This window comes from Triturus cristatus, chromosome 3_1 (genome assembly GCF_964204655.1).
Source record: "Triturus cristatus chromosome 3_1, aTriCri1.1, whole genome shotgun sequence".
Classification (NCBI taxonomy): Eukaryota; Metazoa; Chordata; class Amphibia; order Caudata; family Salamandridae; genus Triturus; species Triturus cristatus.
This window is the reverse complement of record NC_140583.1, coordinates 47299477-47325612: the sequence shown is the minus strand read 5'-3', so window position 1 is coordinate 47325612 and position 26136 is coordinate 47299477. Positions and strand designations below refer to the sequence as shown.

Here is a 26136-nt window from a genome sequence, read left to right as displayed (position 1 = left end):
GCTAGGAAAGTCTATAAACTAGCATTAAAAAAGAGAAAAGATGAGTTAAGGAAAGAATCCTGGGAAGCGCTCCACCAGGCTTCGGTCACTAATGACTGTGCACGGTTTTGGAAAATTATTAGAAACCCCTTTCTTACAGAAGAGGTCCGCCCCTCTATCGAGATAGCTATCCCAGAGGACAAATGGATTGATCACTTCTCCAACGTGTACGAGGGTGACGGCCTGTTTTGTCCTCTTTGCAAACCTTTGGATTACCCTCTCCTGGGCAATATGCAGTTTTGCTTAAAAGAGGTTGAAAAGGCTATACTAATGAGTAAGGGTGGGAAGGCCCCCGGCCCTGATGGCGTACCTATTGACGTGTTTAAGACTCTTCCGTCTCTGTGGGCCCCGCTTTTGGTTCAGGTGCTTAACGCCAGCTGTAGGACGGACTTACTGCCCACTTGGGTGGAGTCGATAATAGTCCCAATTTATAAAAAGGGGGATAGACTTGACCAGGGTTGTTTTAGACCCATTTCCCTTTTAGACTCCTATACCAAAATAGCTGGACATGTCATCCTGGACCGTCTACTTTTATGGGTTGAGAATAACTCTATTTTATCCGACCTACAATACTGATTTCGTCCCGGTCTGGGAACCGTGGAACAGGGCCTTAACTTATTAATGTTGACCGGGAAGTATATCAGGGCTAAGAGGGAGAATTTGTTTGTGGCTTTTGTTGACCTCTCAGCCGCTTTCGACTGTGTGGTTCATTCTAAACTATGGACACTCCTGGATCAAATTGGGGTCGAAGAAAATATTATTTATTTTCTTAAATGTTTTTACAGTGACGCATCCGCTCGGGTTCGTTTTGGACGAAAGGGAGAATGCACGGGCAAAATCCCTATCAGGTGCGGTGTTAGGCAGGGCTGTGTCCTGGCACCACTCCTTTTTAATTTATACATTAATGGATTGGAGAAAGCCCTGTGCAACACAAGTTTTGACCCCCCATATGTAGCCGGTCGTCCAATACCGCTATTAATGTATGCGGACGACGCCGCACTAACGTCCCGCACTCAAGTGGGTCTACAACGCATGGTGGAGAACTTTGCCCTATTCATGAAAGATCTGGGCTTACGAGTCAATATATCAAAAACTTTCATCATGCGCTGTGGTAGAAGTGCAAAAATTAAAAAGACCATATTTATTGAGGGCCAGCAGCTATCTTGTACGAAGCAATTCTCCTACTTGGGCATTTTATTTACCGCGAAGGATGCTTGGGGCGAGGCTATATCAGCTAAAAGATTGGTAATGAACCGTGCTATTGCCGCCCTTAGATCCTTCACGAGGAAATTAGGCACCAGACCACCTATTGAATTAATTAAGATCTATAAAGCCAAATGCGTTTCTGCCGCAATGTATGGTAGTGGGATCTGGGGCTTTTCGCTGATACTTCTCAGCTCCAGATTCTTGAAAATTCTTTTCTAAAATGTATCCTCGCTGTCCCTAGGAGTTCCTCTAATTATATTTGTCACTCGGAATTGGGACTCCCCTTTATATCCAACCTTATCAAGCTGGAACCGGTATTGCTTTGGCATAGGGTATGGACAAAAGAAGAACCCAAACTCAACAGAGCCATACTGGCAGATGTTTTAAAATTAGACGGACATTCGAGGATACCATGGCTGAATTACGTACAAAAATTCTTAAGTGACATTGATAAACTGGATTATTTTCTAAAACCTCATACCATGTGTTGGACCCGGCCTCGTGGCGTGGTCCTGACTTCCCTGGGATTGGGCCCGTTCCCCGCCCTGGCCTCCACGGGCCACCCGTTCGAGCCGCATGAGGTCACCTACACCTCGGGGCTCCACCATTTTGTTACCTGCCACGTGACCCTGCACACCAGCCCACATGACCCCGCTCAACCCGGCCTCGGCCCCAGCAAGGCCCAGACATTGAGGCACCAGGAACTGGCCAGGGGGTATCACGTGAACACTTCCTCACCCCTGGCGGAGGGCGGTATCGATGGGACCCCCAACCGTCCCCACACACCGAGGTGCGATCGGCCTCCATCTCTCCTGGGCCGGGCGCCTCCCCTGCTGGGCGTCTGCCCGCTCCCAACCCGGCCTCTCCGCCCCCCGGGCGCAAGGGTCCGGACATCAAAGGACCCCAGGCCTATATCTGGGGCGACCCCGCAACAGACCGGCAGTTGTATCCCGGAGTCGAGAGCCCTGCTGATCGAATCGCGGCCGACCCTACGGAGAAGAACTCTTGCTTGAAACCACCACGAGCCCTGCAGACTGCGTCGCGGCTCCTTCTTGCTGAAACCTTGAAGCCACCCGGAACATCGGGGTCCTGCTGACGCTGTCGCGGCCCAACCTCGCTGAAACCTCCCTCGGAGCCCTGCTGACGACGTCGCGGCTCGAGCTGAACAGAAACCATCTTGAGAGCCCCGCTGACCTGGTCGCGGCCCTCCACGAACGGAACGCCAGAGCCCTACGGGTGCCGTCGCGGCTCGACCCCTACGAGATCCGGAGGTCCTCCAGCTTGAGGATAAGAACTGGGCCCCAGGTACCCTCGTCCCAAGCTCCTGCCAAAGACTGTCCCGCTACCCCTTCCCTTCTAAAGAGACACTGAGACTTTTGTGGATCCCTTGATCCCTTTCGTGTAAATATTGATCCCGTACCCTTTAAGTGCTGATAAAGAATTGCTCGTCTTGAGACAACCTCCTTGAGTCCTGTGTGGTGGTGTTACTGTGCTAGTACCTGATAGGAGAAGGATCTCCCCGGAGGCTTCTCAGCAGCGCTCGGCTACTTCGTGCAGTGTGAGGGCCCCTCTGGGTGGTCTCTCCGACCACCCTGAGGTCCGCCTTCCAACATTTGGTGGCCAGCGACGGGATCCGAGCCGAACGCAGTACGTACAAGCCAGTAACCCACTAGCTACCCATCCAGACAAACGGAAGTCATGAGCAACCAAGAAAACAACGCGACCACGGAGTTCCAGCCCGAACGGTTGGAGGAATACACGCACAAAGAAATGAAACAGTTCTGCAAGGACAAGGGCCTTGCGACCACCGGCCTAGGTACCAAAGAAGAGATGCAGAAAGCCCTGAGGACCTGGCTAGAGGCCGAGGCAGGCCCCTCCCAGGACGAAGGTCTCCTGCCCCTGACGGTGGCCACATCAACCGCACCGACTCCGGCAACCGGAGGAAGAAACAGCCTAGAAACCGGCCTCTCCGAAGAGGAGATACGAGAACGGGAGAAGGTCCGGAACCACGAACTAGAGCTCGCACGACTGCGGCTGGACGGCGAACTCCAGCTGGCGGAAAAGAAACTGGCCCTAGAGCAGCTACGGCTACAAGAGGAGATAGAAGAGAAGAGACGGCATCGAGAGTTGGAAGAAAAGAAACTGACCCTTGAACACGAGCGAAGTCTCAAAGAGCTCGAGCTCAAGGCAAAGAAAGGGGGGACCGACACCCCCAGTAATAGAGACACCCTACCGCCTGCCGAAGCCAAGGTACATATCCCTAAAGATGTCGTCAAGGAGTACTATAAAAATGACGACATCCAACAATGGTTCAAGGCATACGAGGTGGCCATGACCTCCCATCGGGTGCCCCGAAAGGACTGGGGTGCCGGCCTGTGGGGTCGGTTCCTTAGTGAAGGTCGAGACACACTGCTCCAGCTGCCAGAAGAGGTGATGACCTCCTACGACCACATGAAGGAGGCTCTGCTCATCCGCTACGGGCTAACCGCGGAAATGTACCGCCAGCGGTTCAGAGACTGCAAGAAGATCCCTGGTACTACCTGGGTGGAATATGTGGACTTTTTCAGCCGGGCCCTAGAAGGGTGGATCAAGGGTAGCAAGGTCACCACCTACGGGCAGCTGGTCGACCTCATTGTTTGGGAACATCTCTCCAACAACTGTTTCGTGGAACTAAGGCAACACCTCCTCGACAGCAAGATGACGGACCCACGAAAACTCGCCGTCGAGGCCGATCGATGGGTCAACACCCGAGTCCCCCGGAACTCGATGGGGGAGTACCAGAGGAACCCCACCGGACCTCCCCGCCAACGCGGTGGAGGGGGAGGGCCGAACCGGAACCGGGACCCCCCGCCGGGGCCCCTCGGAGCCCACCTCAAGGGCCGCCTCAGCAACACCTCTCCCCGAGCCTAGCCCGAAGAGGAGCGACCCCAGCCAGAACCGGACCACGGCCCCCAATAACCTGCTACGGCTGTCAACAAACCGGGCACTATGCCAGCGATCCGGTCTGCCCCCTGAACCAAAGAAGCGGGGCCGGCGGGCCCCCGCCCCGACAGCTGGCGGCCGCCGCCCTGGGGGAAGGAGAGGAGGAGGAAGAACCCCTCGACCGAGGAACCACCGAGTGGGAGCCGGCGGCCATGTCCCTGGTCTGCCTGGGCAGCCGAGAAATGGTGCCCCGCACACCCATCCCAAGCAACACCCAGAAATACCAGCAGCAGGTCTCCATCAATGGACGACGTGCCGAAGCCCTTTGCGGCACCGGCGCCAGTGTCACCGCTGTCCGCTGCCACCTGGTGACCCCCGAACAAATCCTACCCAATGTGCTGTGTCCCGTCCGGACGGCCGACAACAGCGAAAGCCTGTGCCAGATGGCCCTGGTCCCCTTCGAGTGGGGAGGGGTGACAGGCCTACTAAAGGTGACTGTCGGCGACGACACACCAGTGGACTGCCTCCTGGGGAATGACCTAGAGAGTTCCCCCTGGGCTCAAGTGGAGCGACGAGAGCACCTCCGAATGCTGGGACTATCCGAATGGGCCTGCGCCATCACCCGGTCCATGGCCGCCCAGGCCTCCCGCTCGTCCCTGGCCTCCGGTTCCGCCAAGCCCGTGGGGCTCGCACTACCCCCCGCCTGCAGCGAGGGGGAGGCGGACACCGACACTGGACCTACTGAACCCTCCCCCGAAGAGATCGCTTCCCTCGGCGCCCTACCAGAACTTGCACAATGGCGCCACGAAGGTGGCCCCACCCGAGAGCAGTTCCAGCAAGAACAGCAGTCCTGTCCCTCTCTCGAAGGGGTCCGACAACAGGCGTCCGCACAAGCCAACGGTGACCAGACCGGCACCCACTGGGTCTACTGGGCCGAGGGCCTATTGTACAGTGAACAGAAAGTGGCAGAACTCGGGGCCAGCCGCGTGTTGGTGGTCCCCCTCCACTTCCGGGAGTTCCTTCTCAACCTGGCACACGACGTGCCCCTCGCCGGACACCTAGGGCAAGACAAAACTTACAGCCGTCTGGTGACCCACTTCTACTGGCCCCGGATGCGGAGAGACGTGGACAACCACTGCCGGTCCTGCCAGACCTGCCAAGCCAGCGGGAAGACGGGGGGTCGGGTCAAGGCCCCCCTCCAGCCCTTTCCAGCCGTCAGCACCCCGTTCGAACGGGTCGGGATCGACATCGTGGGGCCCCTGGACCCCCGGACCGCCCTGGGCCACCGCTTCATCCTGGTCCTCGTGGACCACACCACCCGGTACCCGGAGGCTGTCCCGCTGAGAACTGTAACGGCCCCCGTGGTGGGCCGGGCCTTAATGGGAATCTTCTCAAGAGTGGGATTTCCCCGCGAAGTGGTTAGCGACCGGGGCACAAACTTCATCTCCAAGTACATGCGGTCCCTGTGGCAACAGTGCGGGGTCACGTACAAATTCACCACCCCCTATCACCCTCAGGGGAACGGACTGGTCGAGCGCTTTAACAGAACCCTAAAGGGGATGATTCAGGGCCTGGAAGAGCCCCTCCGGCGGAGATGGGATGTCCTACTGCCATGCCTCCTGTTCGCTTATCGGGAGGTCCCGCAAAAGTCCCTGGGGTTCAGCCCTTTTGAACTGTTGTATGGGCATCCGGTCCGCGGACCCCTCAGCCTGGTCAAGGAGGGCTGGGAGATGAAGCTCCAAGGCGCCCCTCCTGACGTCTACCGATACCTCCTGACCCTACGAAACCAGACCCGCAAGTTCCGAGCCATGGCCGAAGCCAACCTCGAGGCCAGCCAGGAGGACATGAAGCGATGGTACGATCGGAACACCTCTACAATCGAGTTCGAGCCAGGCCAGCGAGTCTGGGTCATGGCCCCTGTTGAGCCCTGCGCCCTCCAGGACAAGTGGACCGGGCCCTTCAAGGTGGTGGAGAAGAAGAGACCCGTCACCTACCTAGTCGACCTGGAGTCTCCCCGGAACCCCCTCCGGGTTCTACACGCTAACCGGCTCAAACCCCACTTTGCCCAGACCGAACTGAGCCTGCTACTGGCGACCGACGAGGGGGGCGAGGACGACTCCGAGCCCCTACCCGACCTCTTGCAGAACGACGTCCACGACGGATCCATCAAGGGTGTCCAACTCGCCTCCTCCCTGACCCCGGAACAGCGTAACGACTGTCAACAACTGCTGCAGGACTACGCAGCCCTCTTCTCCCTCACCCCGGGGGTGACCCCCTGGTGCGTCCACGACGTCGACACCGGGGACAGTCCCCCCGTGCGACACCAAGCCTACAGGGTACCCGACCGAGTACGGGCATGCATCCAGGCCGAAGTAGCGAAGATGTTGGCCCTCGGGGTCATCGAGCCCTCCGACAGCCCGTGGGCCAGCCCTGTCGTCCTGGTACTGAAGGCCGCCGCACCAGGCCATCCCCCGGAGTTACGATTTTGTGTAGACTACCGAGCCCTGAATGCTGTGACCAAGATGGACGCCCATCCTATACCCCGGGCCGACGAACTCATCGACCGCTTGGGGTCCGCCCACTACCTGAGCACGCTGGACCTCACCGCCGGGTACTGGCAGATCCAGCTCACCCCCGGCGCCCAAGAAAGATCCGCCTTTTCCACCCCTGATGGGCATTACCACTTTCAGGTGATGCCCTTCGGCATGAAGAACGCCCCGGCCACCTTTCAAAGACTCGTAAACAAGGTTTTGGCCAGGCTCGAGGCCTTCAGCGCGGCCTATTTGGATGACATTGCCTTGTACAGCAACCACTGGGCTGAGCACCTGGGTCACCTCAAAGCAGTCCTGGCCGCCCTCCAGAGGGCCGGGCTCACGATCAAGGCCAGCAAATGCCAGATCGGCCAGGGATCGGTGACCTACCTGGGCCATCAGGTGGGAAGCGGTCGGGTGGCCCCCCTCCAGCCAAAAGTCGATGCCATCCAGGCATGGGAACCCCCCACTACCCAGACCGCTGTACGGGCCTTCCTGGGCCTCACCGGATACTACCGGCGGTTCATCCGGGACTATGGGAGCATTGTTGGGCCGCTCACGGAGCTCACCTCGAAGCAACAGCCCAAGAAAGTGCACTGGACTCCCCGCTGCCAATCAGCTTTCGAGACTCTCAAAGCAGCAATGTGCACTGCCCCTGTGCTCCAGGCCCTTGACTACAGTAAAGAGTTTATCGTGCAGACAGACGCCTCCGAATATGGGATCGGGGCCGTCCTGTCTCAGGTTGATGAGAAGGGACTCGACCGACCAGTGGCCTTCATCAGCCGACGGCTGCTGCCCCGGGAGCAACGATGGAGCACCATCGAGCGCGAGGCCTTCGCAGTAGTGTGGGCCCTTAAAAAGCTCCGGCCCTATCTCTTCGGTACCCACTTTCGGGTCCAGACCAACCACCGGCCCTTGCGGTGGTTAATGCAAATGAGAGGCGAGAATCCCAAGCTGCTGCGGTGGTCCATTGCCCTGCAAGGGATGGACTTCTCTGTTGAGCACCGGCCCGGCAATGACCACGCCAACGCTGACGGCCTATCCCGCTTCTTCCGCCTTGACGAGGAGAATCCCCAAGGAGATGGGTGACTCTCCCTGCCTTCGGCTGGGGGGGACGCCTGTTGGACCCGGCCTCGTGGCGTGGTCCTGACTTCCCTGGGATTGGGCCCGTTCCCCGCCCTGGCCTCCACGGGCCACCCGTTCGAGCCGCACGAGGTCACCTACACCTCGGGGCTCCACCATTTTGTTACCTGCCACGTGACCCTGGACACCAGCCCACATGACCCCGCTCAACCCGGCCTCGGCCCCAGCAAGGCCCAGACATTGAGGCACCAGGAACTGGCCAGCGGGTATCACGTGAACACTTCCTCGCCCCTGGCGGAGGGCGGTATCGATGGGACCCCCAACCGTCCCCACACACCGAGGTGCGATCGGCCTCCATCTCTCCTGGGCTGGGCGCCTCCCCTGCTGGGCGTCTGCCCGCTCCCAACTCTCCGCCCCCCGGGCGCAAGGGTCCGGACATCAAAGGACCCCAGGCCTATATCTGGGGCGACCCCGCAACAGACCGGCAGTTGTATCCCGGAGTCGAGAACCCTGCTGATCGAATCGCGGCCGACCCTACGGAGAAGAACTCTTGCTTGAAACCACCACGAGCCCTGCAGACTGCGTCGCGGCTCCTTCTTGCTGAAACCTTGAAGCCACCCGGAACATCGGGGTCCTGCTGACGCTGTCGCGGCCCAACCTCGCTGAAACCTCCCTCGGAGCCCTGCTGACGACGTCGCGGCTCGAGCTGAACAGAAACCATCTTGAGAGCCCCGCTGACCTGGTTGCGGCCCTCCACGAACGGAACGCCAGAGCCCTACGGACGCCGTCGCGGCTCGACCCCTCCGAGATCCGGAGGTCCTCCAGCTTGAGGATAAGAACTGGGCCCCAGGTACCCTCGTCCCAAGCTCCTGCCAAAGACTGTCCCGCTACCCCTTCCCTTCTAAAGAGACACTGAGACTTTTGTGGATCCCTTGATCCCTTTTGTATAAATATTGATCCCGTTTTAAGTGCTGATAAAGAATTGCTCGTCTTGAGACAACCTCCTTGAGTCCTGTGTGGTGGTGTTACTGTGCTAGTACCTGATAGGAGAAGGATCTCCCCGGAGGCTTCTCAGCAGCGCTCGGCTACTTCGTGCAGTGTGAGGGCCCCTCTGGGTGGTCTCTCCGACTCCCCAAGGTCCGCCTTCCAACACCATGCTTGCTATTTCACGGAAAGAGCTCAAAAAAGAGGGTTTGCTCTTTCTAGAATCCTTAAGAATTACTGCTGAGATCATAAAACCCACTGTTTTAAATCACCATTTAATCTTAACTTCTTTTAACATTCAACCCTATTTGATCCATGTCACGGGTAATTACGACAGATTTATATTAACCCGTTTTAGGTTGGGACTGTTTCACAGATTGGTCAGCTTCCCATTAGTTAACAATTGGTCTCATGTATTACCTCCCTGTCCCTGTGATGGAAGTTCCCCCCAAAGCACAATGCATGTTATTTTATTTTGTAAATTTTACCATCAAATGAGGATTGTCCAATTATTACCTTTTTTAAGAGAGATCGGGCACCGGCAATGCCGCCCGGCCATGTATGAAATTCAGCGGTTGGACAATTCCCTCTGTGTTGCAACAATTACATTGTACTTAAAGAAAGTGATTTCTATTAGAAATAGGATTATCGTGTAAATGGTATCTTTCCCTATTCTTACCCATGATAATGTGTTTCCATATGATGTGACTTTTTATTAATTCCCTTTTTAATGAACTGTAACGTTTTGCTATTTTACACTTTTATGATTGTTTATTATTTACAATCGAATAAAGTTATATTGATTTGAGAGCACCTGTACAGGAGAGTATATCAGTGACAGTATTCAACAGCCCTGTATGCATATAATGCCTCTCAGGTGTGCTTCACTGTAGGAGGCTAGCTTAGTTTAGGGTGTACACATATTTAAGGGAAGCACCTTGCACTATTCCAGGCAACCCTTGCGGTAATTTTAGTGGTCTTAGACAGCCATAGAAAGCTCTCTAAATGTTAGCTGTGGAGAGCAGCCTTCAGGCTTAGTCCAGAAGGAGTGTACAGCAGCTTGTTTTACCAGTATTAATTATATAGTGTAGGTTAAGTGAAAACGAACCACACAGTGTAGTTATAAATATATTTACTTATCATAAACACTCACTAACACATTGCAACATCTCCTCCCCGGAGATATAATCACAATACACACAATACTTCAGTAATAGCACACGTTAATAGCACAAATGCACAGTGGTCTCCAGGGGAGACCAAACCATATACTAATAAAGTGGAATGCGAACCACAAGTTGAGACTGGACCCAGAAGACGTAGAAGAGCTGGGGACCCAAGGAACCACCCAAGGTAAGTATCCAGTAACCTCATGGAGGCCGTGTGAAGAGTAGGAATACAACCGCATGCTCAATAGAAGTCAATGGGTAAGTCGCTGTTGCAGTTTTTAAGACGAAGGACACTTCCGAGAGGACCCTGAAGAAACCCCGTGGAAGATGGAAGGTTGGAGTGTCACCCCACCCATGGATATCCCAGGAACCAGGATACATACATCAGGGAAGTAGGTGCATAGGTAAGAAGTGACGTCAGAAGCGCCGTAGACCTCAGTGGAGTACTTCATGAAGATGCATCTGGCAAAGAAGGTGAAAGAGTCTGAGGGAACCAAAAGGTGGATTCAGGAAGAGAGGTACCTGCAAGCAGAGTCTATGCCACTCAGGAGTTAACAGGAGGCACGGAAGACGAATGCCCACTGATGTCGGAAGATGCAGGAGAGTTGACGGTGACCTTGGATTGAGCTGTTCGGACCAGGCAACGCAGTGCAAAACCAGGATCCATTCACAAGCTGTGCCATGTCGGATGTCAAGAGCTAGGGGGTCGATGTCTGGCGGGAGCACCAAGAAGCCTTGGCAGCGGCAAGAAACTAGGCAGACGAATTGGTGCAGTGTTGGTACCTGCAAGGTGCAAGGAACTCACCACGAGCAGGTAAGTCAGAGAAGGCCCTGAGCAAACAGGGTAGCCCACTGGAACCAAAGAAGACCCTCAAGAGGTCCCACAGGCCAAAGGCACAGGAGTCTCAAAAGGACCTCGAGCAGCTCACCAATGATTCAGGCACACGGTGCTGAAGATGCAGTGAGGCTGAAGATCTTGGTAGCAAGAGATGGAGGCTGGAGATTCTTGGAGCCCACAGATCTCTGGAGGAGATAGTCAACAAACCTTGGCAGTGGCAAATCGATGTGGTGCACAGTGGTTCTGCGCCAGCGGTTCCGACGAGGGATACTGGCAACAAACTTGCTCTGAAGACAGTGCAGGCCTCAAGGGAGTTGCAGAAACACCACCTGTGTTGCTGAACCTTTCGGAGTCTACGGGAGCTCAGGAACAGCAAACCGGTCACCTTCCTTGCTATGGCTGCAGATGCAGGGGAGGGACTCCTTTACTCCTAGGGAGATTCCTTTAGGTGTCTTGGATGTCCACAGGCCTGGTGAAGAATCTGTATGGAGCACAGGCACAGATGACGCAGAAGACTGCAGGACGACGAGACCAGGAGCAGCAGGTTTGTTGCTAGTTGGAGTCTTCACAGTTGCAGTCTCGGTTCCCACAGCGAAGTCCAACGAAGTCCAAGGTGCCCAGACAGTTAAAGATGAAGTGGTTTCAGATCTGAATCTTGTCCCACGATGAATCTGAAGTGCCACCCACAGGTAAGCCCTTAAGTACCCTAAGGAAAGGGTTGGGACGATTCAGGGGTCCCTCCCAGAGGAGGGGCTGGACAGTGGGGAGGATACTCCCATGTCCTTTGTCCAGTTTTGTGCCAGAGCTGGAGCCAAAGGGTCCCTGAACTGGTTCCAGCTGACATTTGAAAGGAGGGCACCAAATGTGCCCTTCATAGCAGTCTAGTGGCACTGGCAAGCGCCCCAACCCCAGCCCAATACACTAAGTCCTGTCTGGGAGGTGTTCACACCTCCCTGTGACAGGAAAGCTATTGTCCTACCTTCCCTTGCTTGAGCTTGGCTCAGCAGCAGGAGGAAAAAATCATGTCTCTGGTCGGCGGCAGCCATAGCTTGCTGTACGGGTCTGGAAGACTGGTACAGGGAGCATGGAGGGCTCCCTGGAGAAGCCCCACAGTGCATGGAATCATACCTCCAATACCGTTTAGGGGCATCTGAGCTCAGGGTCAAGTCTAGAGCCCAGCTGTCCGAGGTTTTCTATTACCTTAGTTCTCTTTGGTGATGAACTTGAAGATGTCTGGTCTCAGGAGCTCTTCTGAATACCGTTTACGGTGTTGGGGTATGATTCCAACATGTTTGATACCAAACACGCCAGGGTTCGTGACAGTTTAGAGTTAGCCATCTCGTAATGGCGCATGGCCACTCTATGTATCATAATGGCCTGATGCATTTACAATGCCTGGAGAATGGACTCCAGGAATTGTAGTCGTGTCCTGCTCATGAAGAGGCACCCTCACAGTTATAACCAAGCACCCTGCCTTCAGGATTGAAAGGCCTGCCTTAGGGGTTACTTATAGGTTTTTAAGTGTAGTGACCTCAGATATAAGAAAACGTATATCTGTCGTAAGCGATGCTAGAACCAGCTGACAAAGACTGCAATGGGAGGCCTGTAGTCACAATTTGAGTGGTCTCCCATGAGGGACATAATACATGCTTCAGCCAATGGGGGAAACCTGATGAACCTATGCCCTGGGTACCTTAGTATCATATACTAGGGACTTACAAATATACACCAGTAGCCAATCTGGAATGTACCTAAGTATTCATCATGGTCCAATTTAGGGAGAGAGTACAGAGACTGGGGTCTTGATAAGCAGGATCCCAGTCAGACTAGTCAGAAAACATAATGACACCAGCAAAAAGTGGAGGTAAACTTGAAAGCAGATCCTACTTTCATACATTCACAGAGCACGCACCTGCGCAGGATAGTATATCAGTGACAGTAGTACACAGCCTTGTGCACATGTAATGACTCTCAGGTGTGCTGCTCTGTTAGTGCACCTGTGCAGGAGAGTATATGAGTGACCGTTTTGCACAGCCCTGTGTATATGTAATGCCCCTCAGGTGTGCTTCACAGAGAGGTCACCAGTAAAGCAGAGTTCATGAGTGAAAGTATCACATAGCCCTGAATACATGCAAGGCCTCTCAGGTGTGCTGCACTGCAAGTGCACCTGTACTGGAGAGTATATGACTGAAACTAATACATAGCCCTGAGTGCATGTAAGGCCTCTCAGGTGTGCTACACTGCAAGTGCACCTGTACAGGAGAGTATATAAGTGGCAGGATTGAAAAACCCTCTATATATGTGATGCCTCTTAGGTGTGCTTCACAGAGAGTGCATCTGCACAGGAGCGTTACTCAGTGACAGTATTACATATGCAAGGCCTTCACACTTCCTGCACCCCTGGTGCAGCTGCACCGTTGTTATCTGCACAATGTGTCTAGACACTGACCGTAATCTTAGAGGCACATCACAGGCGCAGGAGGGTCTTCCATGAGCATTTGTGTGGTATCGGTCTAGCAGGCTGGGGGCACCATAAGGATCAAGCTGGGATAGAGGTCAGCTCACCTGGACAGGTGATAAGTGTCAATCAAATTTGAAGTGACTGTGAAAGACTGATTTCCACCTGAGCTTATTTTTCAAATCCTATAAGGAGTAAGAATTTGGGAGGGGTGGTTGCAGTGAATATCCCATGACATTTTGTAGGGCCAAGGTCATCATTCTGGGCCTGCATCCGACCGAGATGTTCGCGCCTCCTATTGGGCCATGTAATTCCTGCATCAAACTGAGCTCATTGTGTGCAGTGGGACTGTGTGGTAGGGTATTTAGTGTGGTGTTTACACGGTGGATGTATGGCTATTGTACAATGTGCTCAGTTTTCTGCATTTGGGGTCTCGGAATGGGAGGTGATGCCTAAATCACACAAATCAGATATAAATATGTTTGGGAACACAAACATGGAGTTTGTGAAGTGTGCCTACACAATGTTTGCCGCTTTTTACAGGGAAAAAAACGTGCTTGTCAAAAACCTGCGAGTATGGAGTTCGCATGCACGTTTAAATTCCGATTTGGGCACAAAGAGGAGTTTGCACCCACATCAGGATTAGTGCGGGCATCAGATGGTTCTACTTGAGGTACCTCAAGGACCGCTCCATAGACTCTTCTGTTACATTATAGTGAACTCTGTACATCTTCGGAGCCATCTGTGCTGCTGAAGGCCATTTGTTCTTGTGACACTTTCTCCGAAACGTTCCTTCAGCAGTTGTCAGTATCCAAATAGGTGCAGGAAACACAGACTTCACCCTTGACACCTGTGCAACCCAGAGTGTGTGAAACAAGGGGCCAAACCAGGCCAGGAGCCACAGTGTTGTACCACAGTATGGGCGCTTGAATATCGATCCGCAGTAATACTGAGTGCAAGATATCAGCTGCACAGTATCAACAAGGGAAGTCAACAAGGGGGCATTGGAACAGTAAATCTCCACTCCCCAATATACTCTTACCTTGACGATACTGTATTGTATTATATATGAACTTATATAGCGCGGCAGTCACCCTGCGGGTATCCTGGCGCTGCACCTTGCTCTGTTAACACTAGGCAGAACGGCATATCCTATGCACAATACCCAAGAGCTCAAATTACTCGACCCTCGGGAAGAGCCATGTCTTTAGACTCTTTCTGAATGGGAGTTACAGCTTAGTCTGTCTAATATGCAGAGGGAGAGAGTTCCACATTCGTGATGCGACTACTGTGCAAGGGGATGTCCTGCAGCTCACACCGTTACAGGTGGAGATTTGTTGTTTCAATATTTTGACATACAGCTCAACTTACATCTTATATCATCTTTCAAAACATGGCTTTATGTTTCCCTAATGTTCTACAATCCTCATACCTACACTAGGTGATTAAAATGCAATTTTTCTCTTTTGCAGAATGCCTATGAACTGGAGAAAAATCGTAAGTACTTTTTTAATCAGAATATCTTTGAACTTGAGCATAGCTCCTCTACTTAACGAAGCGCTGGACATGGGGAGTGGCTGCATTGTGTACTATATACTTAGGGGCAGATTCATGACGTCTGGCGCATCTCTGCTAATCAGCAGAGATGCGCCAGAAGAGTTACGACGCATCTGCCCATCCGTGCGCCACCATTGATGCGCCGCATTTACAATGGTGCGCACCGTGGCACTCGCATGGGCAGATGTGTTTCACATCTCCTGTCGGAAAGGAGGCGCATTGCTGGAGTTGCGTCGCAAGCGCGAAGCAGCTCCAGCAAGGCTCGGGGGTGCCCTATCCCTTACATGCTGCGTCAATCCTTACGCCTGCTTCAAGCAGGCGCAGGGTTTTGACGCAGCATGGCCTTAAAAGTGACTGAGTGAAATCTTGTACGGAACGCCCCCCCTGCACAGGTACAAAAGTGACGCAACGGTGGCATAAATGAGGCGCAAGGGGCTCATAAATCTGCCCCTATATGCGTTTAAAACACTTTTTGTGGATTTACAAAGGGATGCAGAGTATGATTGTCATATGCATTAACATAATGCCCCTGTGAGTCTCGAGGTGTGAGGATGAAAAGGGGGAGCATTCACATCACAGACTGCATGCGCAAAAAGAAGTTGCCAAGATAGGAAAGTCAGAATGGGAGAAACACTGACAGAGGACCAAGGGCCAGCTGTATGAAAACACTGTTTTGCGATTTCCAAATTAAGAATCCTTGCGATTCACAATTAGGAAATCGCAAAATGGCATGCATGAAAGTCTGTTGAACACTCTGCGATTAGGGGATTGCAAATGACCTACCTCATAAATATTAATGAGGTAGGTCGCAATGTGCAACCCCCTAGGAATTGCAAAAAACACAGGATGGTGGCTTGCTGGGGTCAGCAGACCACCATGTCTGTGATTGCTTTAAAATAAAGCAATCTTTTTTTTTGTAAAGTAGCCCATTTGCCTTAAAGGAAAACGCGATGCTTTTCAAAAAGAAAAATTAAATGTTTTCCTTTCAATTTTTTAAGGTAGGCAGTGGTCCGTGGGACCACTGCCTTTTCTTAAAAAATGCTTTTACAAACATTCACATAGGGGAAGCGGTCCCTTGGGAACCCCTTCCCATCTGTGAATGGGTACTTGAAGTAGGTGGTAAAATGTGAATTCTTTGCAACCGCATTTCTGTCGCAAAACATTCATACATACCGAGTTAACAGAAAAAGAACAAACGGCAGACCAAGGTCAAGCACATCCAATCCTTGTGTACAATATGTTAGAGAGTGGTGCAATCCCTTCCTGCACCCGCTGTCCGGAGGTGACAATAGTGGCCACATTTTCTAGAAAAATGGAAGATGCATTCGTTGCAGAGTCAACCAAGCAAGCAAAATTTGTTCAAAAACGACTTCTTTTTAGTTAATCAATCTTTAAAACTGGCACACAGCAAACGCTTTTCGTTCCCAATTTGCCAGAGGGAACTTCGTCAGAGCTGTAACAATTATAAACAAAACGTAACATCAAAACCACATAACATACATCAAAAAGACTCATATAACAAAACCTCACATAAATATTACATACATAAAACAACCATAAGGGAAACACCAACAAGGCCCAAGAATTGAAAACAAATATGTTACATAATCATAATAAATACACAATTTCACATCAAATATAGATATAAATTTCACAAACAAAAACAGTATTGTTATGTGTACAATGGGAGAGAAAATTTACATCAAAAACATGTAAAATAGTCATATCTAAAAGTGTAAAATAGCCCAACCCATAGAATACAAAGACCCTCCCAATTAATGGAAAGGAAAAAAGTATTCATATCAGAAATGTTGTTTACCCCAAACTATTGAGAGAGGTCATTCTATAGATGAATGAGCAGGTGAACTGGAAAGGGCCTTCGTCCAGTGTGAACAGTAAAGAAGCCCAAGTACCAATGGAACTCACTAATTATAAATCTCAGGTAAGGAAAAACCACGGGTGAGATTACGTAATAGTGTAGGCTACTTCTCACCTCTTAAATATCCAGCTGATCGGTAGGTATGAATAGTATGATAGGTGGGTGTGGACCTCAGAGGGCACTGTCAGCCTAAAAAAGGAAAATAGCGTGTATAACGAATTCTAAAACGAGAAAAAGGGCGGAACAATAAGCTGGTGAGAAAAGTTATGAATTGAAGACAATAAAAATTGGTAACCTAGTGGTAGTACCATAGTATGGATGCCAAAAAGTACTGTCATACGTCCATACCAATGCGATGAGGTAATAAGAAGGGACGCCCTAAACACCCCCCTTCCTAATAGCAAATCATAATCCCATTTTGCCATTAGGTAACATGTTACCGAATCACAAAATAGGCTTTGCTACATCTGAGAAATATTTTTGCGTTTGCAAAGGCCTGTTTGCAAACTCAAAAAAGCTTGATACATCTGGCACCAAAACCCATTGGCTGGTTGATAGAAATAGAGCAATTTGTTGATCGAACGACTCCATTGTGTATTTACAACCGGTATCTGGGAAAGAATTTAGAAAGTTACACATTTTAGGAGCTCCTGCCCCATAAGAAAGATGGACATGCATATTTTTCCTTGTTTGCTACATATATCCTAGCACCTACAGGGCTCTGCGCATTTCACCCCCTCCCACACAATATGCATGAATATGTTTGATTTCGCAGAAATACGCATTTTGTGCAAAGAAAATTCAGATGCACACTTGGATCCAGTTAATATTTCATCTTTTGTAATTGATTTCTGAATCCGCCTATTCCTGTGCACTAGCAGCTGATGTGAAGCTGGGAATGTGCCTTGTCTTTCAGACACCCGGGATTCAGAGAAGCCCCTGATACCAGACGTCTTCGAGATCATCACCAAAGAGAACAAAGGTAAGAGAAAACCTCCGGCTTCTGGGCACTAGACTTGAGCCTGAGCTCAGATGCCCTCCAGATCATCACCAAAGAGAACAAAGGTAATAGAAAACTTCAGGCCTCTTGGCGCTATACTTTGTTACAAGATAGTCAGCTGGTAGCCTGCGCCCAGGTGTCTTCACAACCATCACCAAAGACAACCAAGGTCCTGGACATGGTCCTTTCTGCAGGGTCACTCTAGTTTCATGTCTTCCTCTGTCATCCTGTTCTTAACCCATCGGATTTGGGACTCTGTGAACTTTTTCCCTGCTGACCAGTGGTAAAGTGCTTCTGCTTTCTCCCTAAAACATAATAACATTGGCCTACACGTAATTGGCACATTAAATTTACTTATAAGTCCCTGGTGCTATGTATATTCAGGGTGTAACAAAACCTAACACATGTATTTGTAAAGTGCACGTTCACCCGTAGGTATCTTGGTGCTGAATAACAGATGTTCATTGTTATCCAACTCAATGGTACTAATTTTATCGACCTCAGATGAAAGGCTGAGTGGATCTGCCTGGATGGGAACCTGTGACCATGAGGTTGAGCAGAGGTCCCTAGAGTGGACGCTGTAGTCCACTGAGCCACCGGACCCCTATACATTAGTCTCTACTACTGGGCAGCAGAAAACTAAAGTAGGCTTTTAAACATGTCTCAGGCCTGCCTCTGCAGCTGTAGTGCAGATAGAAGCAGCCATCTCAATCTGGTCTTAATACACAATCATTGGCTCATATTTTACTAATGTAGTATATCTGGGAACAGATGCCATCCATTTAAAAACATATAGATAGGGGCGTGGCCAAGATGGCGGGGTGAGCGGACGCTTCCTCCCGTAGCTCCTCCGGCCCGGCCAAGCTTGAGCCCTTTTCTTATGCTTTTCTCCCCCCGCTGAGGCTCAGCGTGGAAGAGGTGCGTGGCGGAGCACCTGGTGCGCACGTTGTTGCCGTTTTGGTTCTGATCGCCTCGGGGGAAGCCCCCAAAAAGTCCGATCGAGCTCGAGGAGCGAAGGAGGGCCTGAGAGGCGGAGCGCATCGGAGTGCTGTCCGGGCGCCCCGGCTGGGCCTGGTGCTGAAAGTTGCGATCTGGAGGGAATCTGGCCCGTCGCTCGACGGAGGGTGAAGGAGCCCTGCGGGAGGGGACCCGACGGTGCGGAAGACTTAGGACGGGTGCTTTGGCACTCAGACCTGTGTCGGCGACACTTCGCACTGTGTAGGCCCCTGTCCCTTGGCCGAAGTACGGCGGACTCTCTGTTGGGGTCGGACCATCTGGGCCCCTGCGTGTGACAGACTGAAACCGGCGGTGGAACCTATTTGATTGCTGTGCATTTTGGGGGCCCCGGTGGTGTCGCCGGGCCTGGTCGCTCTGCCCTGCCTCGCCCTGCCGCCATCTTGTCCCCGTGGGATCAGTGGTGTTGGCCTTCGCCGGAGCCCTTGCTGGCGGATGTATGTGACCGCCGCTGCTGCCGGGCTGACTTTTTGGGGGATGTGCTGATGAGGAACCCCCCACTGCAGCCTCCATTCCTGTCTCGGATGGGCACCCGCGGCTGGCGGTGACCGGGCTGGACCGCCATTTTGTCACCTGTGACGCAGCGACCCTGCTTGTGGGGGGACACCCACGTCGAGTGCTTGCCAGCAGCTAGGCATCCCTGGGGCGGCTGGACCAGTGCCCGACCGTAGTGCTTGCGATGTCTGGAAGAGGAGGCTCGAAGAAGGGGGACCGCACCCTGCCGGACATGCTTGGCAGGGCCCAGCAACTGCGGGACAGAACACAGCCTTCGCCGGGGACCTCCCAGGCCTCGGCGGACGTGACTGGGGGGGAGCCACCCGTCACGAGGACCTTTATGGAGGAACTGTTTAGCTCCCTCAGAGAGGACTTCCAGACACTGAAGCGGGAGGTGGCCAGCGAGGTCCGGGAAGTGCGCAGGGAAGTGGAGGGCCTTGGCGAGCGCGTTGAAACGGTGGAGACGGAGGCCCAACGCCGGGAGGAGGAGATAGTCCATCTTCAACAGGACGTTCTCCGCCTCCGGGAGCAGTGTGTTGAGCTCCAGGCCCACTCTGAGGACCTTGAGAACAGATCACGGAGGAACAACATTCGAGTGCGTGGTGTGCCGACTGCAGACGAGGGGTCCGATCTGGGGAGCTACCTGCGGGACCTGTTCCGAGAGATCCTGGGGGAAGCTGCGGACTTCCCCATTAGCATTGATAGGGCACATAGGGTTGGCCGGCAGCGCCAATCATCGGCACCTCCACCGGACATTCTGGCCTTCCTGCCCGATTTCCCGCTGAAGGAACGCATCATGACTGAGGCCCGCAGGAAACAGCCCCTGACTTTCCGGGAACGGCCGGTGGCGCTTTACCAGGACCTCTCCGCCATCACGCTGCAGAAACGCAGGTCCTTCAGGATTGCCACTGACTTTTTGCGCGAACACGAGACGCCGTACTCTTGGGGTCATCCCTTCCGCCGGATCTTTCGATGGAACGGGGTGCTACACCAGCTACGCTCCTTGCAGGACATTTGTGGAGTCTTGGGGCTTACGGCGGCGGAGGAGGAAGGAGCTACACCGTCGTGGAGGGCCTCGGAGAGACGGAGCCGGCGGAGGTCGGCGAGGCGACGATCAGCGGCCAGCGCAGGGCGTCCTGATTCCCCTACCATCAGGGCGGACATGGCCGACGCTTTGAGGGCGGCGGCCAGGGACTCGGCCGGCTCCACCGGCGTGGCCTTGACGGCCTAATACTCACTCCGGGGGGAGATGCCTTTAGCTTCTTTAAATGCTGGGTACGGGGCGGGGGGGTCGGGGGGAGCGGCTGGAGGTGAGTGGCTGGACGTCCACTTCGTTCTTTTCTACGGACTTGCCCGTTTTGGGGCTTGACTGGGACAATGGGGTGTTTGAGTTTGCGTTTGGCTAGTTGCCAGGGTTGTGTTTTGGGGGGGTGTAGGGGTTGTTCTGGGGTTGGGGAGGTCCCGTCCGATGTTGTCCATGCCCACGCTTGGTATGTTATGGCTTGTCCTGTGCGGCTGCCCCGCGCGCCCCACCCGCTGATCCCCTGCCCATTGCACGGCGCTCCCGATCCCCGAGAGGAATGTCGGCCCTAAAGGTAGTGACCCTTAATGTTCAGGGTCTGAATAACCCCGTGAAGCGCAGAGCGATCTTATCTTTGCTGGAGGGGACGCAGGCGGACATTTGCCTTTTACAGGAGACCCACTTATTGTCCCGGGATTGCCATAGGCTGCGCTCTGCTAAGTTCCCTACCCAGTTCTTCTCCTCGGCAGCGAACAAGACGGCGGGGGTAGCCATTCTTCTAGCGAGCTCCTTTAGGGGGGAGGTTTTGTATAAGTGTGCTGAACAGAAGGGGAGGCTTCTTGCGTATCGCATGCGCTTAGGGGGCATAGCGTTTACGGTCGGCTCCGTTTATAGCCCAAACGACCACCAAGAGCGTTTCCTAGACTCCGTGTTGGTGGATGTCACTGCTTCCCCCGACCGCCACGTCATTGTGGGGGGAGACCTTAATATTGTCTTCGATTCTGTGATGGACAGATCGGCGCAGCGCTTCCCGCAGACGGGTGAACTGTCCCAGGCTGTGAAGGCCCGGATTGCGGAAATGGACTTACACGACCTTTGGCGCTCCATGCACCCCACGGATAGGGACTACTCTTACTTTTCACACGCACATCGAACCTACTCACGGCTGGACTACCTTCTGGTGAGTGGACCGATGCATGCCGCTGCCACGGCGGCGGACATCGGGGTCCTGACCTTGTCTGACCATTCACCAGTCACCGGCGTTTTCCAGTGGCCGGCGGCCTCCCCCTCTCGGGGGGTGTGGCGCCTCCGGGATACCCTTTTACACAAAAAGTCTGTAGTGCAGCGTATTGGGGAGGTCATACAGGACTACCTAACTCACAATAGCAACACCGACACTTCGCAGGCGACACAGTGGGCGGCATTGAAGGCAGTCCTCCGGGGGGAATTTATCTCTATCTCCGCAGCTGAAAGTAGGGAGCGGCAACGGAAGAGGGACGAGCTGACCGTTCAGGTCCGGGAGCTTGAGCAGGTCCACCGACGCACCGGGGCGCCAAGGGTGTGGAGGCAGTTGAAGGCTGCGAGGAAGCTCCTGTCGGCATTGGATCTTGATAGGGCGGAGTATGCTGCCTTGCGCTTGAAACACGCCTTCTACACTGGGGGGGACAAATGTGGCAAGCTTCTAGCACACCGGCTCCGGGTCACGCAACAGCGTGGCGTCGTGAGGGAACTGGTGGGCACGGACGGGGTGGTAGTCTCCGGGGACGCAGCGGTAGCGGAATCTTTCCGCGGCTTCTACGAGGCGCTGTATGCGGAGGAGCCCTCCTCGCCACGGGACGCCGAAGGCTATTTGGAGTCGGTGACCCTTCCAGTGCTGGATCCGGCTCAGGCGGTCCACCTGGAGCGGGATATCCATGTTGAGGAGGTGATTTCCGCTATCGCGCGGCTGAAGCATGGTAAGGCCCCGGGCCCGGACGGGTACACGTCTTTGTTTTATAAGACTTTTTGCACGGCTGTGGCCCCTGTCCTTACTCGGCTATTTAATTCCTTTTCCGAACCGGGAGCCATCCCATCGGATCTCCTGAGGGCGACGGTCGCGGTAATTCCGAAACCTGGGAAGGACCGGGCCCTCTGCGGTTCGTATCGACCCATCTCGCTCCTAAATGTCGACCTCAAGTTGTATACAGGGATTCTAGCGTCCAGGCTGGGTCCACACCTCCCCGGATTGGTGGAGGCGGACCAGGCTGGCTTTGTACCCGGCAGACAGACGGTTGACAATACCAAGCGGGTGGCGCATGTTCTGGAGAAGGCCTCGCGGATCCCGGGGGAGCGGATGTTGCTGTCCGTCGACGCGGAGAAGGCCTTCGACAGAGTTCACTGGCCGTATCTCGAGCTGGTTCTCAAGAAATTGGGAATCGGGGATAAGTTCCGCACCATGGTATTCAACTGTTATAAGCATCCTTCAGCGTCGGTGCGGGTCAACGGGTGCAGCTCCGGTGGATTTGCCATCGAACGCGGCACGAGGCAGGGCTGCCCCCTCTCGCCGCTCTTGTTTGCCCTCTACATGGAGCCGTTTGCTCAGAGGATTCACGATAACCCGGATGCGGTTGGGGTCCGGATGGGCCAGTATGTCCACACTGTCAGTCTCTACGCGGACGATGTCCTGTTGACCTTGGACGACCCTAGGAGGTCGCTGCCTGCTTGCCTCCAGGAACTAGACGCCTTTGCCTGTGTGGCCGGCTTCAAAATGAATATGAGCAAGTCGGTGGCGTTAGACGTGTCCCTGGCTGCGGACACCAGGAGGGACCTTCAGCGACTCTTCCCCATGCAGTGGTCCTCCTCCACGGTGCCATACTTGGGGATTCTGCTGGCGCCCACATTACCGGAGATGGTTACGGCTAACTATGCCTTCCTCAGCAGGAAGATCAAGGAGGAGCTTGGTCGCTGGGGCAAAGGCCTACTGTCCTGGTTGGGGCGAATTGCGGCGGTTAAGATGACGGTGTTGCCCCAGATACTGTATCTTTTCCGGGCCCTCCCTCTCCAGCCCCCGGTGGGCTGAGACGACAAATGCAGGCTGACATCTCCCGCTTTATCTGGCAGGGCCGCAAGCCACGAATGAAGAGGGTCCTCTCCACGCTTGCTCCGGAGGCGGGGGGCCTCGGTATTCCAGACCTCCGTAAGTACTTTCAGGCGGCACAGCTGCGATATTTGGTGGAGTGGAGCAGGTGGGAGTCCGACAAACACTGGCTCTTTCAAGACCAGGCAGTGGCGGGCCGCACTTTAAAAGAGGTTCCATTCTTGCGCCGCGCGCACCGCCCCCTTAACCTCTACGCTTCTTTTATTACGCGGGTCCCCCTGCGGGTGTGGGACGCAGTCTGTGAGGCTCGGGGCCTCACCACCTTCCCTTCGCCGTTCACACCCATAGCGGGCAACCCGGACTTCTCCCCAGGGATGGAGCCGGGAGTTTTCTCCCATTGGGTGCAGGGTGGCTGCAGGGCGCTCTTCCAGATCTATGGCCCGGAGGGAGTGATTCCGTTTCAGCAACTCCGCCAGGAGTTCGGCCTGACGGAGCTGGACAGATTGCGCTACATGCAGGTTCGGCATTGGGCCCTCCAGCCCCAGGTGCGTGACACCGCGGCTCGTCAAATTACACCGTATGAGAGGTGGCTGGCTACCCGGACCTCTGACGCTAAGCTAATTACCGATCTGTACAAGTACCTACAACCCCCGCCGTTTCACTATTACAATCTGGGGAGGGAGCGCTGGCACAGGGAATTGGGTAGGACACTTAGCCACAAGGAATGGGACAAAATTGCGTATCGGGCGCGGCACTCTGCATATCACACGGGCCTTACGGAGACCTTCACTAAGGTGTCCACTTATTGGTATTACACCCCGGAGCGACTGTATGAAATGCATAAACACACTGACAAGGGGTGCTGGCGGGGCTGCGGGCAGGAGGGTACCCTCTCACACATTCTTTGGGATTGCCCCGTGCTGACCGCTTACTGGAAGGAAGTTTTGGATGAGGTGGATAAGCACTTTGGGATAGAGCTGCCGCGCTTCCCGGCGTATGTCCTGCTGGGCCTCCCCAATGACCTAATGTACCCACTGAAGTCCCGCAGGGGCAGGCAGATCGCGATTGCGCTGGGGTCTGCGGTCCAGAACATCCTTATCCACTGGCGCACCAACACTGTCCCCTCCATCACGGGTTGGTTGCATAGGCTTTGGCATGTGCTGGGAATGGAGAAGCTGTCGCTCACGGTGGCGGGGGAAATAGACTAATTTGAAGAGCTGTGGCAACCCTTTCTAGCGCTGCTGTCCACCGAATTCCGGGAGCTCACCTGTCCGAGGTATCTTAGGCTTCTCAGGCTGACGCCGCCGGTGATACCGGCGGACTAGATCACATGTGAGACAGAGGCCTCCGGGGGGGGGGGTGCGGGGCTTCTTGGTGAGGACTAATCTGACGCGGGACCATAGGACGGGGGGGGTGGGGTATTGTTTTTTTTTCCTTCCTTTCTTTACTGGGGGGTTGGGGGATGGGGGGGGGGTGGATTGTGCTTTGTCGAGTTGCTGCTGGCTTTCATTGCTCAGATTTGGGGTGTTGGATATGCACGCAGGGATTCCACAGTTTGCATTTCTAGCCTTTCATTTACTGTGCTTTTCCCCTGGCCCATCGAGCTATCCATCGACAGCCCTCTTGAGTTGCACCTTTTTTCTTTGATTGTCTTATATGTACCCTAACCTGCTATCCCCCTCCCCCATGGTTTGTTTTGTTTCAATAAAAACGTTTTAAACATAAAAACATATAGATAAGTGGAATAACACACTTAAAAAGAAATGCATTTTTGGAAAGAAAGTCCTCCCAAACACATTTTAAATCAATATCATAGAAACATTTGGTAACAACATACAGATACGTATCATGTTAACACCACACTACTACTATTGTTATTCAGAGCATATGATTGGCCCACACTGGTATACATTTTGAAGGATTGTGTTAATACAATCAAATCAAGGAAAATTAAACTAACATTTGTGTGGTACGAATTGTGTAAATCAAATCTGCTCGCTGGTTTAGTTCAGTTAGTGAATATTCAAAGAATTCTATACATTGGTTCATACTTGTATGTGACACAGATAATGACATGTATAATCCTTTACGGCCAGATATATCAAGCCTTTCTGAGAACGCAAATGGGCTAATTTGGAGAATCGGCCAATTTACGACACAAAAAATGCTTTTCAGATGTTGCAAAGCCTATTTTGCGATTCAGTAACATGTTACGGAATCACAAAATGGGATTACGATTTGCTATTAGGAAGGGGCATGCTTAGGGCGTCTCTTTCTAATACCGAATCGCGTTGGTATGTATAAATGTTCTGCGACCGAAATGCAGTCACAAAACATTCTCATTTTACCACCTACTTGAAGTAGGTTGTAACCCATTTGCACATGGGAAGGGGTCCCCAAAGGACCCTTCCCCCTTTTGTGAATGTTTTTAAAGCATTTTTTAAGAGCAGACAGTGGTCCCATGGACCATTGCCTACTCTCAAAAAATTAAAGGAAAAAAAGATTGCTTTATTTAAAAACAATCACGGACATGGTGGTCTGCTGACCCCAGCAGGCCACTATCGCTGTGAATTTTGCGATTCCTAGTGGGGTTGGACATTGTGACTTACTTCATTAATATTCATGAGGTAGGTCATTGGCGGTCCCCTAGGAATCACAGAAAGTGTTCAACACACTTTCATGCATGCCGTTTTGCGATTTCCTAATTGCGAATCGCAAGGATTCGCAATTAGGAAATCGCAAACCGGTGTCTTCATACATCTGGTCCTTAATCAATACAAATGTGTGGACGAAGAATTACACGGATTCTAGCGTGGTGACAGGGTGGAATGGCTGCGTCTTACAACATGTGTGATGTCGTTGCT

The 26136-nt window shown here is 53.1% G+C and overlaps 1 protein-coding gene across 4 annotated transcripts in view; it reads left to right on the top strand.

The window, feature by feature from the left end:
* The window catches only part of LOC146859669 (embryonic protein UVS.2-like), a 133077-nt gene that overhangs the window by 6831 nt on the left and 100110 nt on the right, over positions 1-26136 (top strand). For 2 of the 4 annotated variants that reach the window (XM_085643423.1, XM_085643422.1), the window contains exons 2-3: positions 14703-14727; positions 17583-17648. In XM_085643423.1, coding sequence (XP_085499549.1) covers positions 14703-14727; positions 17583-17648 — 91 coding nt within the window. The remainder of the gene's footprint in view (positions 1-14702; positions 14728-17582; positions 17649-26136) is intronic. The other 2 variants (XM_085643425.1, XM_085643424.1) reach the window with 1 other exon arrangement.